Source organism: Candida metapsilosis, assembly GCF_017655625.1.
Source record: "Candida metapsilosis strain BP57 chromosome Unknown scaffold1, whole genome shotgun sequence".
Lineage (NCBI taxonomy): Eukaryota > Fungi > Ascomycota > Pichiomycetes > Serinales > Debaryomycetaceae > Lodderomyces > Lodderomyces metapsilosis.
In genome coordinates, this window is record NW_027138159.1 from 2,443,886 (window position 1) to 2,457,747 (window position 13,862).

The 13,862-nt window shown below is 39.2% G+C and overlaps 7 protein-coding genes across 7 annotated transcripts; 4 read left to right on the top strand and 3 right to left on the bottom strand. All coding sequences in view use genetic code 12, as the record gives it.

The window, feature by feature from the left end:
* Nucleotides 1-254: 254 nt before the first annotated feature.
* HOL4 (Hol4p) lies at nucleotides 255-2,120 on the top strand (the record flags this gene model as incomplete). Its single annotated transcript, XM_067689818.1, has 1 exon — nucleotides 255-2,120. One exon carries the CDS (start codon nucleotides 255-257, stop codon nucleotides 2,118-2,120), a length of 1,866 nt encoding a protein of 621 aa, XP_067551130.1.
* Nucleotides 2,121-2,151: 31 nt separating this feature from the next.
* MAK32 (Mak32p) lies at nucleotides 2,152-3,201 on the bottom strand (the record flags this gene model as incomplete). The annotated part of the gene is made up of 1 exon (XM_067689819.1): nucleotides 2,152-3,201. One exon carries the CDS (start codon nucleotides 3,199-3,201, stop codon nucleotides 2,152-2,154), a length of 1,050 nt encoding a protein of 349 aa, XP_067551131.1.
* Nucleotides 3,202-3,269: 68 nt separating this feature from the next.
* On the bottom strand, nucleotides 3,270-4,928 carry I9W82_001109 (uncharacterized protein; the record flags this gene model as incomplete). The annotated part of the gene is made up of 1 exon (XM_067689820.1): nucleotides 3,270-4,928. The coding sequence occupies one exon, from the start codon at nucleotides 4,926-4,928 to the stop codon at nucleotides 3,270-3,272; it is 1,659 nt and encodes a 552-aa protein (XP_067551132.1).
* Nucleotides 4,929-7,535: 2,607 nt separating this feature from the next.
* On the top strand, nucleotides 7,536-10,736 carry ENG1 (endo-1,3(4)-beta-glucanase; the record flags this gene model as incomplete). Its single annotated transcript, XM_067689822.1, has 1 exon — nucleotides 7,536-10,736. One exon carries the CDS (start codon nucleotides 7,536-7,538, stop codon nucleotides 10,734-10,736), a length of 3,201 nt encoding a protein of 1,066 aa, XP_067551133.1.
* A 133-nt stretch (nucleotides 10,737-10,869) lies between these two features.
* On the top strand, nucleotides 10,870-12,147 carry I9W82_001111 (uncharacterized protein; the record flags this gene model as incomplete). The annotated part of the gene is made up of 1 exon (XM_067689823.1): nucleotides 10,870-12,147. One exon carries the CDS (start codon nucleotides 10,870-10,872, stop codon nucleotides 12,145-12,147), a length of 1,278 nt encoding a protein of 425 aa, XP_067551134.1.
* A 193-nt stretch (nucleotides 12,148-12,340) lies between these two features.
* On the top strand, nucleotides 12,341-13,420 carry DAO1 (Dao1p; the record flags this gene model as incomplete). Its single annotated transcript, XM_067689824.1, has 1 exon — nucleotides 12,341-13,420. The coding sequence occupies one exon, from the start codon at nucleotides 12,341-12,343 to the stop codon at nucleotides 13,418-13,420; it is 1,080 nt and encodes a 359-aa protein (XP_067551135.1).
* Nucleotides 13,421-13,536: 116 nt separating this feature from the next.
* Nucleotides 13,537-13,770, bottom strand: I9W82_001113 (uncharacterized protein; the record flags this gene model as incomplete). The annotated part of the gene is made up of 1 exon (XM_067689825.1): nucleotides 13,537-13,770. The coding sequence occupies one exon, from the start codon at nucleotides 13,768-13,770 to the stop codon at nucleotides 13,537-13,539; it is 234 nt and encodes a 77-aa protein (XP_067551136.1).
* Nucleotides 13,771-13,862: the final 92 nt, after the last annotated feature.

Sequence of the window (13,862 nt, forward strand, 5' to 3'; positions counted from 1 at the left end):
TATTTATTTTTTATTTGTTTATTTTTTTTTTTTCTTGGTATTTCAAGTTAATCCTTATAAGTGTGGTTACAGTTGTTCCAGATATAATCTAAAACTTTGTCCAACTCAGAAACATAAAGTTTTTGGACATTGCTCCTTCTTATAAGTGAGTGTATATATAGAATACTCACTCAAAGATTAGGCTACATCGAGGCAGTATTCCTGTCAATATTACATTCTATTACCGTAATTGCACCTAATTTTTGTGATTTACGATGAGGAAAACTACTACTGCGCCTACCAAACCAAAGTCGCTGCTGCTGCTGCTGCTTGGTATCAAACAGCCAGCTGCCCAAACAGTCACAGGTACTATTGCTATGCTTGATGATTCAAACGAAGATGATGATACGTCTATGAAGAAATCAGCTACTGGTGTCATTTTGAGCCCACAACCACATGATTCACCTAATGATCCCTTAAATTGGTCAGTGTGGAAGCGTGATTTGTGCTTGTTGATTATTGGATTTGCCAGTTTTCTCGGTGGTGGCCAGTCACCCTTGTTGACTGCAGGTTTGGGATCGCTATCTACTGAGTTTCATAAACCATTAACCACAATTTCCTACTTGGTTGGAGGATTCATGTTGGCGTTGGGAGTGGGCTCTGTTATTGCTAGTCCTACAGCTGTGCTTTATGGTAAGCGATTGGTATACATAGGTGGCACATTTATATTTGCAATGGGTGCAATATGGGGAGGCGCAGCAAATAGTTTTGGGAACTTGATGGGTGCGAGAGTACTAACTGGTATTGGTGCCTCTCCAACTGAGTGTTTACCCAGTTCTACAATTGCTGAAATTTATTTTGCACATGAAAGAGCCTATAGAATAGGTCTTTATACAATGTTGATGTTGGGTGGGAAAAATATCATACCTCTTTTATCAGCCTTGGTATTTCAATATTTGAATAGACACTGGTTATTTTGGATCTTGGCAATGTTTTTAGGCCTCACCACTATTATGATTGTTTTATTTGTTCCTGATACATTCTGGGATAGAACACCAACGCCGTCCAAGAGATCTATTGCAGAAACCGAGGCAGCACAAAATGTCAAGTCATATCATCCACCTTCTCAAAGACCAAATGCATTTGCCTTACAAAATAACCGTCAACAACCTAGCTCACAAGATATACATAGTCTTTCATCTTCAATTGTCGATTATACTCCTCACGGTGTATCAGAAAAGCCTGTACCGCTAACAGAAGCTGTCGAACCACCAATTGTGTACGAAAAGAATAGTTATTGGAAAGATATAAGAATTTATCGAGGTCGTTTTACCAAAGATAGTTGGTGGATGGTTGCATTGAGGCCGTTTGTTTTATACACATATCCTCATGTCCTATTTGGTTCCTTTATTTATTCATTTGCTGTTGTCTGGCTTATTGTGATTTCAGAAACAATTGCCGAAATTTTTAGAAACCCACCCTATGGGTATAGTCAACAAACAGTTGGTCTATTCTATATCTCCCCTTTTGTCGGTGGAATAATTGGTTCTTTATTTTGTGGGTTGATTTCAGATAGGTTGAGTCGATACTTTGTTTCGAAAAACAAGGGGATCTATGAACCAGAATATAGATTAATTATGATAATTCCATCCACATTGCTCATCACTATTGGGTTGATGGGATATGGATGGTCTTCAACGGTTCAAGATCCATGGATTGCTCCAGTTATATTTTTTGGAGCCATGTCATGTGGCTCATCAATGGCTTCAACTACGGCCATTACGTTTTCTGTTGATTCATACAAGATGTTTGCATCGGAAACTTTGGTTTCCTTTAATTTTCTCAAGAATTTGCTTGGATTTTGTTTCTCATTGTTTAATAATAGATACGCTGCTCAAGAAGGTTATAAATCAGCTTATGTTACTTATGGAGGTATTCAGTTGTTTGTTAGTTTGTTTGCGATACCATTGTACATTTATGGTAAAAAGATTAGAAACTGGACTGACGAGAAGGAATTGATGAGAAGCTTGTATCATGAAGATAATGTACCACCTAGTGTATCATCGAAAAGCAAATACGATATTGATGAGTCTATAAGTAATGTCTCAAGCGAAGAGCGTGCCCGGAGTATGCATGAATAAAGTTTGAAAAAAAAAAAAAGTATAGTTCTAATCACAACCAATTCAATTTTACATTTAGTTTTGCATTATCGAGGTATCTGTCAGCTCTTTCTTGTAAGGTTTTGCCGTTGAAGCTCCATCCATCTTTACTAACTTTAGGCATACCCAACTTTTCAATAATGCAACCGCTTGCAATATTCCCACAAACACCACCAATTAACCAATCTCCCTTACTTAGATACCAACCCATGATAAACCCACCACAGAATGAATTTCCGCCACCTGTCACATCAATGACGTCAGCCTGATTCTGATGGTAGGCCGGTAGCTTAAACTGTTTGTTGTCAACGGTACGTATACAGCATCCTTCGGCACCACATCGAATGATTGTACCTGAGTTGGCAATCTTCTGAAACTGAGTAAACTTTATGCAAATATCAGCAACGTCCATGTCATTGGCATTGGATAAGAATGCTCTTGCTTCATCCAAGTTAGGAGTAAACACATCAATTAAAGGAAGTAGCGTCTGTAATTTCTCATAATTTGCTTCAATGCAATCATCAGGTAATGGCTCATAAATGTACTTTGCCCCAGGATTCACCTTGCTGATCTCCTCAACTATACCTCGACACCTATCAATCGAGCAAATCAAGTGATAACACCTGCTATACTTTAATTCATCATATTGGAAGATATCCTCAACTTCAATTCGTCTCTCTTCCGTTTGATAATGGAAATGACGAATGCCTTTGATATACGTGTTTACACCACGAGTAGTCAACCGATGATCATTTCGTCTAAAAATAACTCCTGTGTTCCATGATTCTATCTCGTCGTGGACCGTAGTTGGAAAATCAGTTCCTTCGTCAATGATTCCACTAATTTGTTTGCCTAGTTCCGGCGATGATACTATTCGAGCACCAATTATGGCATAGGTTCCTGCGCCGCCAATAATGTTGGTTTGTTTCGGTCCCGGTGGGTCTATGTACTGATTTTCATCGATTATGAACATGCCCAATGTAGTAAGGATCGTCATTACTTGGTTGTGCTGAGTACTCCGGGTAGTGAATTTTTTTGATAACGCGAATCTTTTAACTTTCATTTTATCATTTGTTGCAAATAGAGATACAATAAATAAGTTCCCTTCTTTAATAATCTACTGGCTATTATTCACAGCTCCTCTTCATCATACTCATCCATGTACAAGGATTGAATAAAGCAAATCAACGCAAGCCCTCCCAAAACTACCCACGGAACACTTCCAATTTCATGTTCATTGCACCAAGTCATAAAATGACCAAACAAGATTGGACTAATACCTCTCGCCAACGAGTTCAAGCTCAAGCTTGACCCGTTTATTAAAGCTCTATGCTTTTCAGGTGAGGCTCGATGAACCAAAATCATTGTTGTTGGAAAACTGACGGAAACAGAACCACTGATTGCCATTCCGGTAATATATAACAAGGTTGTTGCTAGCCACTCTGGGTTCGACGCATTGTAATCCTGTGTAGTAAATAAGAAATATGGAATGATGGTGTATGCTATGGGCACTAACGCATACGACATTCGAAGTATAGTAATTGATTTAAAATGATGATCCAATATAGGGAATAAGAAAATCACTGCGATACTCCCAATTATACCTGTGGAAGATAGTAACGCACCAATGTTATTTGTCTGCCATCCAAACCCACCAACTATCTTGAATGGAAAGCTAAGCTGGTCAACCTGTATCTGACTTGCCAACAACACAGGCAAGAATTCAGAGTACAACACGGTGTGGAAACAAAGTAGGAAATTAGACAAGACCGTTTGCACCACGGGAACAGTAAACACCTCTCTTGAGAAAGATTGGCTTGCATTTGTCGATACTGAATGCCCGTCGTTGGATACCACAGGGCCAAGTTGTTCTGATGAGTATCTTCTTCTTACTGCATTTCCAAATCTTCGTGATACCAAAGAATTGTCAATTTCTTCACTTTCTTCGCTATCGTCCCCATCCACGGATGAATAAATTTCAGAAGGGCGTAACAACTCTTGTCTTTCATCAACTTGCTCCAAATCAGAAGTTAATCTCTTTGATCTAATTGGCACATCAAAACCCAACTTTTGCAAAATCCAATCGCCAATAACTAAACCATAGTCCTTTCTGTTTTTAAACTTCTCCGATGTCTCTTCGAGGAATAAGAACCCCAAAATGAAACTGAAAAAGAGATACCCTGCCAACACGATATTAGACATAGCATATGGATGCTTTGAGACAAAATCGTCGTAACTGAGCACTTCAGCCAAGTTGTCCTTAGTCTTACCTGGTTTTGTAAACCAGGGACTACTTCCTATCAAAGGCCCAATAATCAGACCAATACCCCACATCACAGATAATCCCGTAAATGCCATATTCTGATGTTTCTTTTTCACGGCAATTTCACCAATAGCCACTCTCATCACCGCTATGTTTCCATTCAATGCACCCATCAAGCATCTAGCAATTAACGCCATGGAGAAACTGGTTGAAAAACCAAATAAAAGACTCGAAATCGCCGTTCCGACAACACCAAACAACAACACTGGCTTTCGGCCAAACTTCACAGACGCCTGAGCATATTGCACTGAAAATAAAAACTGACAAATTGCAAACGAAGCAGATAAATAACCGGCATAAGTGGCAATTTCAGCAGGGTTATCAGTAATGTTGAAATCTTGAATCATGAAAAATATATAAGCGAAAATGGAAGTAAACACCATTGGCTCACCTAGTCTGATTAAGCAAACCAATGTTAGTTGCCAAGTGGGGAACCCCTTCATTTGTTCCCAAAACCCTTTCGACATGATGGATTAAGAAACTATTTGCTGAGTCGTTGATTTTTGGAAAAAAAGAAAAAGTGTAGAATTATAAATAGCTCTTTGCAGCGCTATATATATATGATGAAAAGTTAGTCAAGGCAATCGGATCCTCTAGACTTTGTAAGTTTAACAAAACATGAGTAATCGTGTTTTCCCATTACACGAAAATTAATTTTTCCATTGTTTTGTTTATCACTTATTTAAATTAAAAATTACGTAACTCCGTATCAATTAGTCACTCAAATGACATTTGAAAAGATAACATCAGCTTTAAGGGGGTTTGAAACTCTTGGCTGGGTTTTGCTATAGTGGTATATTGTGCTGGGTCCTTGGTGAACCTTCCTGGAAGCTGTCTTTGAACCTTTATTAAATTCTAAAAGACTGTGGCTCATTTGGTTCACGTGCTGATTCCCACTGACGTGGTTTCTAAGTAAGCGTTTTCTGAATGAAATTTAGCCCGCTTGGCCAAGTGGTAAGGCGCTCCACTCGTAATTTTACCTTAGTAATGGAGCGATCGTCGGTTCAATCCCGACAGTGGGCAACAAATTTCTTTTTCGCAAAAGTTTTATAAGATATGATGTTTTTGACTTAAACCTTGCTAATGTGATCAATTATCAAGTATACATGACTGCTTCTCTTGTATGACTTCAAAAAGAGTTGAAGTCGTATTTTTTAGCTGATTAACTTAAGAGTCAATGAATATAATTTTTTCTGTAAAAATGGTTGCAAATTTTACAGTAAATTTCAAACAAAGTGTTGCGATCCACTTGAACATTCCTAAAAAGGCTCGGATCACTGTATTTACAATACACCCAATGGTTATATCAATCACTCATTATCCGGAATCCTACGCACACTAGAGGAAAATGAGCGTACTATTTGCAGGAGATCTTACACAGCGCATAGGGGCTTATTTTTCCGCTGGGAGGGGGGAATTATCTAAACCTCAATGACGCCTCAAGTAGTCAGTATGCTATCATTTCCGTCATACCTCCCACATGGGACCGCAGGATCTTTTTTTGGATGATCTATAACATAAAACATCGGTTGAACACAAAATCTTCTACGTCACAAAATCATGGCAAAAAAATGTAAACAAAAACACAAGTTTTAGCGATTTTAGATCTTGCGCCAAGAAAGCACGATGTTCTGCATAAATGGTCTGCAGCTAGATTTTTCAACCAGCCTGATGGGTATGTATCGCTCTTGATGTCGAGAGGATAAACATACACCAAATTACATCAGCACAGCACCAGGACATCTTGCTAAATGCTGAAGAGAAGTGATCTGAGCAAACGGTGGTCCGTAGTAGCTTAAAACCTGAAACTCATTTACATGAACCCTCTACTTGCCACCGGGTATAGGTAATTAATATCCGTTGCTCCAAAGCCCCCAAAAGCGAGTGAGATTGTAGACTTACATAAAAAGTTCCTTTCATACATATATGTTTATCTTTTATCTTTTGATCAAGGGATAGCTGTGATACGTAGCAACTTTCCTTTATTGACGTTTTGCAATTTCAGTTGGGTATGCACTCCTGATGACCCAACACTTGGTTGCAAGGGTGGCGTCGTAAGGGGTTCATATTGGTTGCTAGCAACTGATGTTAAAGGAAGATTTACAACCCAACACAAACTGCACTACACGTGGAGAAATAATACGTCTTCTATGGAAGAGATAAGCACAAATGGCAGTATTTACTGAATCACTTTAGAGTAATGAGAGTTGACGTGACAGAGTTCATAGCTGCAGCGTTTGATCTGCTATGCTATTTTAGTCATCGTCAGTTTAACTCTTTGAATGTACAACCTATCCTATTCTTTTTCAGGCTGGCTGTTTTATAGTTTTAAACTTTGCTACATGAAATATTATTTAGTAAAATTGATTTTGTGATATCGTCAACAGTTTTTTTTATTTTATTTTTATTTTTATTTTTTTTCTTTGGCATTGTTTACACATTTTCATTTTAAGTTTTTGTAACCAATTGCGCCATGCCAATTGGAAAAATACGAGTATAATTGGTGTGGTTATCAGACTGAACTCTTTCCACTTATGCAAGTAGGGGCGTAGCACCAATCCTCACAAAAATTGACTCCTCTCCACTAATTTCTCACTGTGTATCATCAAACATGCATAGATCGACGCAGGAATTTTTTAGATTTGCGTCATAGCCAGCACAACAACTAAATCAGACAAATAAGTAACCTGCAGCCCGTTCAATCATTGGTCACCAAAAACAAAACAGTGTTTAGGTTGGACGCAAGTGAAAAAATCTTCAAATCATAAGATAATATTTTGAAAAAGTCTTTTACGTTGTGTTCGTATTTTAGGAAAACGCGCTTGCAATAAGAAAAGCTTTTGTGTGATATTCAGCTTTGTACAAGCTTTATTATTTATAAACTTATACGCAAGTAATATCCGATCACAGACTCTTTGCCCAAGGCGCTTAAAAGCTGGACTATATAAAGGATGTGAAAAGATGTAAAAATATTTAGAGAGCTTGTGATTGTTTTTACAGATCGATTTCCAATTGTTTATACACTAACCAACAGTCTTTCTTTTATAAATATCGCTTACCATATCCACAAAGTTATGAACTTGAAATCATTGTTGACGGCTGTTTTGCCGTTACTAGCAGCTACTGCGGCCACGGAAATCAAGGAGGAGGAACCATTGACAGTCACTAGAACACATTTTGTTGCAAACCCTTGTATTAGCTATCTTGCCAACAGTTTATTACCAAATAACCCTGAAGGATTAACTACTGGAATTCCCGTGGTTTTCGTACACGCTCCCAGAGACAACAAAAACGGGAAGAACAAAATTGATTATACTTCCACAATTACCCGCACAAATATCCATACTGTGTACGAGTCCGGCGTACCGAAATCAAAGGGTACAGAAGAAAACGTCGAGGTGAAGACAGAGGCCGCAAGCACAATCACTTCTCATTTCACAACAACTCACGAGATCTCATCTTGTTCTGCTGGAAAATGTCAAGTACACACGTACACCACAGTCATGCCAAGTGTTTACACCATCAGTAGCGAAACAGCACCAAATTTGGCACTTGTTGCTGCAAAAGCTTCAAGCAATACAAATCCCGTCGCTTCTTTTGAAACAACTTCCGTTAGCGTTGCTGAAACCACAACCACATCAACAGTGTTTAGTGCTACAGAAACTCCTGAAAGCACGTATAGTCCATCTACCTCAATGGAGCCATTACCAACAACTAGATCAGCCCCGGTAACATCACAATCGGTTGTATCAGAAAGTAAATCAATCACTATCGATGTATCCTCAATTACCGACAATGTCACAATTTCTGGCAATATCACCCAAGTCGCTAGCAACTCCACAACCACAAGTTCATCAGAATCTTTATCGAGCGAAGCTTCTTCCTTGCAACCATATGAGACCACGTTATCAACAATCTTGATCAGTTCTTCCGCTGCTGGACCATACTTTAACTCATCAATGGTGCTGACTTCATACTTGACAAGTATGATCTCCGCTGAATCAACCGAGAGTGAGACATCTAGCTCACAATCTCTGCCCGAAACTTCATCTTCTGAGTCTTCAACTACATCAAGTTCATCATTAGCACCAGAGGTTGCTGCAGCTACTGATATTTGTTATTCTGGAGACTTGTTTGCAGCAGTAGACACCAGTGCACCACCATCGGTTTTCCCAAGACAGCAATTACCATTATCAATTCCAGTAGGAGTAAACAACAATGGTGTTCCAATCCAAACCAACAAATTCTACGCAAATCTATTCTTAGGTGGTCAAGATCTGATGGTGTACACTTATCCTTATGGAATGTATTGGAGCAAGACAAACTACTATGGTTTTGGAGTTCAACACACAAATGTTTCAAATCGAGTATTTGGTTCACAAAATACAAACAACCTTGGAGTGTCTTCATACTATTTCAATCCTACCAATAATGGGGAGATCATCCTCTCTGCAACCGAGTTTGGCCAAAATTCAATGAACATGGCAGTTAGTGGTATGACAGAAATGGCGGCCAATGTTAAATTATCGACAACTCCCGGTGACACCATAAACTATCTCGAAATCCCAATTGTTCAAGGTATGGGATTTATTACAGGAATCTACAATGGTGACTTGGTTCCAGAATTGAATTCATTGTACGGTATCCGAACTTTAGAATTGGAACAATCGGACGCTTTATCATCAAATGTCTTAAAGTATAGGGCAACCCTATTCAACGGCGTGGAATGGTTGATTTACATCACTCTACCAACAGAAGACGATGAATTTGAATTCGCCGCTGAGGATTCATACCATTTGAAAGCCTCCAAATCTGTGGATGGATTAATAATTCAAGTGGCTATTGCCCCAGAAACTTCGAAAGACCAGTTTTATGACGCTGCAGCAGGAATGTACGTTACTGATGCCACTATAAAAGGTAGTGTTAGTTGCTCATCGTCAGCTTCATACCTGTTTGTTTACCAAACAGCAGGTACTTCGTCCAGTGGAAACCCAATCATCTTTGTCCTACCACATCACCTTCAGACATTGACCTCCACATCTGGTGCTACAGGTATAACAGTTGCATCTCAAACAAAAGGAGAAATGTCAGGATTTCTTACAAAGCAATTGTCATTTTCAGAAACCATCGATAAAAACATCCAATTTTTACCTTATCTTGCTGGAAGAACTGGTGCATTGTCATACTCCGCAGATCAATTAACTCTACTTGCCACAGCGGCTAATGACGAGCTTGCGGTTGACATTGCTAGTACTGTTGCAAACATGAACTCCAATTATTTCTCAGGCAAAGTTATTGACAAATACGCTCAGATTTTGTTAGTCGTCAGTGATATTATCAAAGACGAAGCAGTTACAAATGAAACGTTGGCAGACATGAAGGAGGCATTTGAAACATTCCTCAACAACCAGCAGTACTATCCTTTGATGTATGATACTAAATTTGGCGGAATAACCTCTACTGCAGCTCAAAATGGAGATGACGGTGCTGATTTTGGAAGTGCATACTATAATGATCATCACTTCCACTACGGCTACTTTGTTCATGCAGCAGCAGTTGTGGGATACATTGACAAGAAGTTGGGAGGTACCTGGGCTCAAGATCACAAAGATTGGGTAAATTCATTAGTTAGGGACGTTGCTAATCCATCAAGGAGTGATCTGTACTTCCCAGTTTCGAGATCATTTTCATGGTATGATGGTCATAGTTGGGCAGCAGGGTTGTATGAAAGTAATGATGGTAAGAACCAAGAATCCAGTTCAGAAGATATTCATTTTGCTTATGGAATGAAGTTGTGGGGAAGTGTTATCGAGGACTACTCAATGGAAGCAAGGGGTGGTTTGATGTTGTCCATTATGAGTCGTGCTTTCAATTTGTACTTCTACTACAAGTCCGACAATACTGTGCAACCACAACAAATCCTCCCAAACAAGGTCAGTGGTATTTTCTTCGAAAACAAGGTTGATTACACAACTTATTTTGGTACTCCAGACCAACACCCGGAATACGTCCACGGAATTCATATGTTGCCAATCACTGCAGCAAGTTCCTCAATTAGGATACCGTCTTATGTCCAAGAGGAATGGCAAGATCAAGTTTCAACTTTCATTGATAATGTTGATAGTGGATGGACTGGAATTTTAAGATTGAATCAAGCCATCATTGATGCTCAATCTTCTTATGAATTCTTTAGTTCAGACAGTTGGTCCAATAGGTATTTGGATAACGGACAAAGTCGTACGTGGAGTTTGGCCTTTTCTGCTGGAGTTTTATAATAGTCTATAGTTCTTATTTTTATTCGTTGTTTAATAAATTCGGTATTTCCTATTGTACACAATTTTGTTCCTTTAAAAAAAAAAATGAACACGAACAAACAACGTTTTGCAGGGTTAAACTCAATTACCAGTGATGTTTTCGTTTGCCAAAAAATTAGTTGATCGATTTGAAGGCCATACTACCCAAGAAGCGTCCCTTCATGATTCGTATTACAAGAATGCCACGCAGATAAACAATAGAGGTTTCGCACTTCGAGTCTTGTATGTCCAACCGCATTCAGCGGCACACTCCAAGGGATTCGAGGCATGGTTTGATTACATTATCAAAATTAACTCACACGAGTTGCCAATGCAGTATCCAGTGCCCAATTTCCCTTACTCAGTAAACGAAGATGGTAGTATAAACTATGGCTCAAACATTTCCCCAGAACAAGCATCGGCAGTTAACTATGATTTATTATCTCAAGAATTGCAGAATCTAGCTAACACAAAACAAGATTTACAAATTGAAGTATGGAATGCCAAAGGTGGAGTGGTGAGACAAATCAGCATTCCTTTGGACGAGTACTCCCTGGAAGAAGAAGAAAATGATGATGACGCCTCAACCATCAAATTGTTTACAGACAAGTTCAAACGTATTGGGTTAACTGTTGAATCACAACATTTAAGTACAGCTACACACGTATGGAGGATTTTGAATACTCACCAGGGATCCCCAGCTTTCAGGTCTCAATTAGTCCCACAGTCAGATTTCATCATTGGATGCGACTCGGCTTATGTTACTGATGGGACTGGTAAAGGCTTACTTACAAAAGGAGGAGAATCTCTTTTGTCCAATACGGTGTTAAATTACTACAACTACTACCACAATCAAACTCAAGAGGAGTACATTCCAATAACTCTTTACGTGTATAACCATGATTACGATATTTTGCGTCCAGTGACTGTGAATTTATCCCGCAATTGGGGAACAGGACATAACCGAGGAATTCTTGGATGCGACGTCGGGTATGGACTCCTTCATCGTATTCCAGAAGTGATTGGTAAGTTTGACCACAACTCGGTGGTTGACGATGTGTTATTTGAAAGTAATCAAGAGATTCAATATCAGACTGACCCTTCATTACTGACTCAAGGGTTTGATAATGATACCAACATCATCAATACGGCGCCTCCACCAATGGGATCTGTCTTACCTCCACCAATGGGATCTGTCTTACCTCCACCAACTGGCTCTCCACACCCACCAAAGTCGTCAAGTCGAAAGAAGAAGCATGTATCTGCTCTCAATGCTGAAGATTCATTGAGCGATTATATGAATGAAGAGCTAGAGAAGTCAAAGAAGTTGGATGACAGTTCAAAGCCAAAGACTTCAACGGAGGCAGTCCCACCACCACCAACCAGTAAATAAATGTAAAGGCTATGCGTATAATAAAAATCACGTAAGCACTTGTTTATTGTAGGATTATTGCCAATTTAATACGGGCATCCTTCTCTTCTCCCTTTTGGCACTGAAATGAGAATCTGCTAAAACCGCCGAAAAAAAATGAAAGAATCCAAATTCGTTGGACCCCACGAATTAAACCCCAGATTTTTCAACACCAATGGTAAAAGTAGTTGTTTTAGGAGCAGGTGTTGTTGGCCTTACTACGGCCATTGAAATCAAAAAGTGGAACCCCAATTTGGAGATCACTATCGCTGCTCACCATTTCCCTGGCGACCTCGATCCTTCATACACTTCTCCATGGGCTGGAGCCAATTGGCAGTCTTTTGCAACTGGCCAAGATCTGCAACAACAGGAAATTGATAAACCAGGATACGAGAAGTTTGTGCGTTTGGCCAAGAATGATCCTAGAGCTGGTGTTTGGATCGTCGATGATACCTCCTACCACACAAAGTACGAAGTAGCTGAAGCCAAGGGTAACTTTCAAAGCTTTATTCCTTGGTATAAAGATACGGTCCAAGGATTCAAAATCCTCGACGAGGAAAAGATCCCTTTTGATGATATTTCCTTTGGTACCACTTTCAAAGGAGTTGTTATTACCGTACCAATATACCTTTCGTATTTAATTCAACAAAATAAGGAGTTGGGCAACAAGTTTAAAAAGATCCCACTAATCAAGAACATCAAAGAGGTGAAGTCTCTTACAAATAACCCCGATTACGTCATCAATGCTACCGGATTGGGTGCCACTAAGATCCAAGGAGTGGAAGACAAGAAAATCAATTTCCCAGTAAAAGGTCAAACACTTTTGGTTAAAAACAGTGCAAAATCCACAATTTCAGTGCTGGGATTTCCTGGAATGCCCGATGAGATGCTTTATGTAATGCCTAGAAGAGATGGTGGATCCATAATTGGTGGATGTTTTAGACCCGGAGATGAATCCACAACCGAAGATAAAGAGTTGACCTCTAGATTGATCAGACGAGCAACCAAGTATGTTCCCGAGTTGGTTAGTCCAAAGTTCAAGAACAATCCTACAAAGATTGAAATTGAGAGAGTTAACATTGGTTTTAGACCATTTAGGGAAGATGGTCCCAGGATCGAAGTGGATCCGAAATACAAATGGTTGATTCATGACTACGGAGCTGGTGCCGGAGGGTATCAAGGTAGTGTAGGCATGGGCCGCAAAGTCGTTGAGGTGTTGAAGAAGGAATTGCCTCAATTGAAGTCAAAAATCTAGATTTAGCACCTACCTTTATCTACGAATGGTCAATCACAATATTATATGATACATTAACAAAACTCTATATGAAAATTAAACTTCTTTTACCAATTCTTCTAATATCAAACTCTCCCTTAACGACAGATGATACCAATCAATGCGTTGAATATAGATTTTCCACCTTGTTTGGCGTACTTCTTAGCATGTTCCTTATCTGTGTGTTCTGCTATGAAGCCTGAAGCTTTATTTTGATGAGCCAGAAGAGGCGTTGGCTGGTCTGAGTATGTGTGAGTTTTAACATCAATGTCTGCGTATCCGTGTTGTTGAGGGAAGAACCCTTTGTTTTTTGGCTGTTCTGGAATAGACATTTCTGTGGAGGCTATGCTGTTAGATGCTTAAGTTGGATGATCTTTGAATGGAGCTTTATTGATTGCTATAATTTTTTGTTATCTTTTTTGCA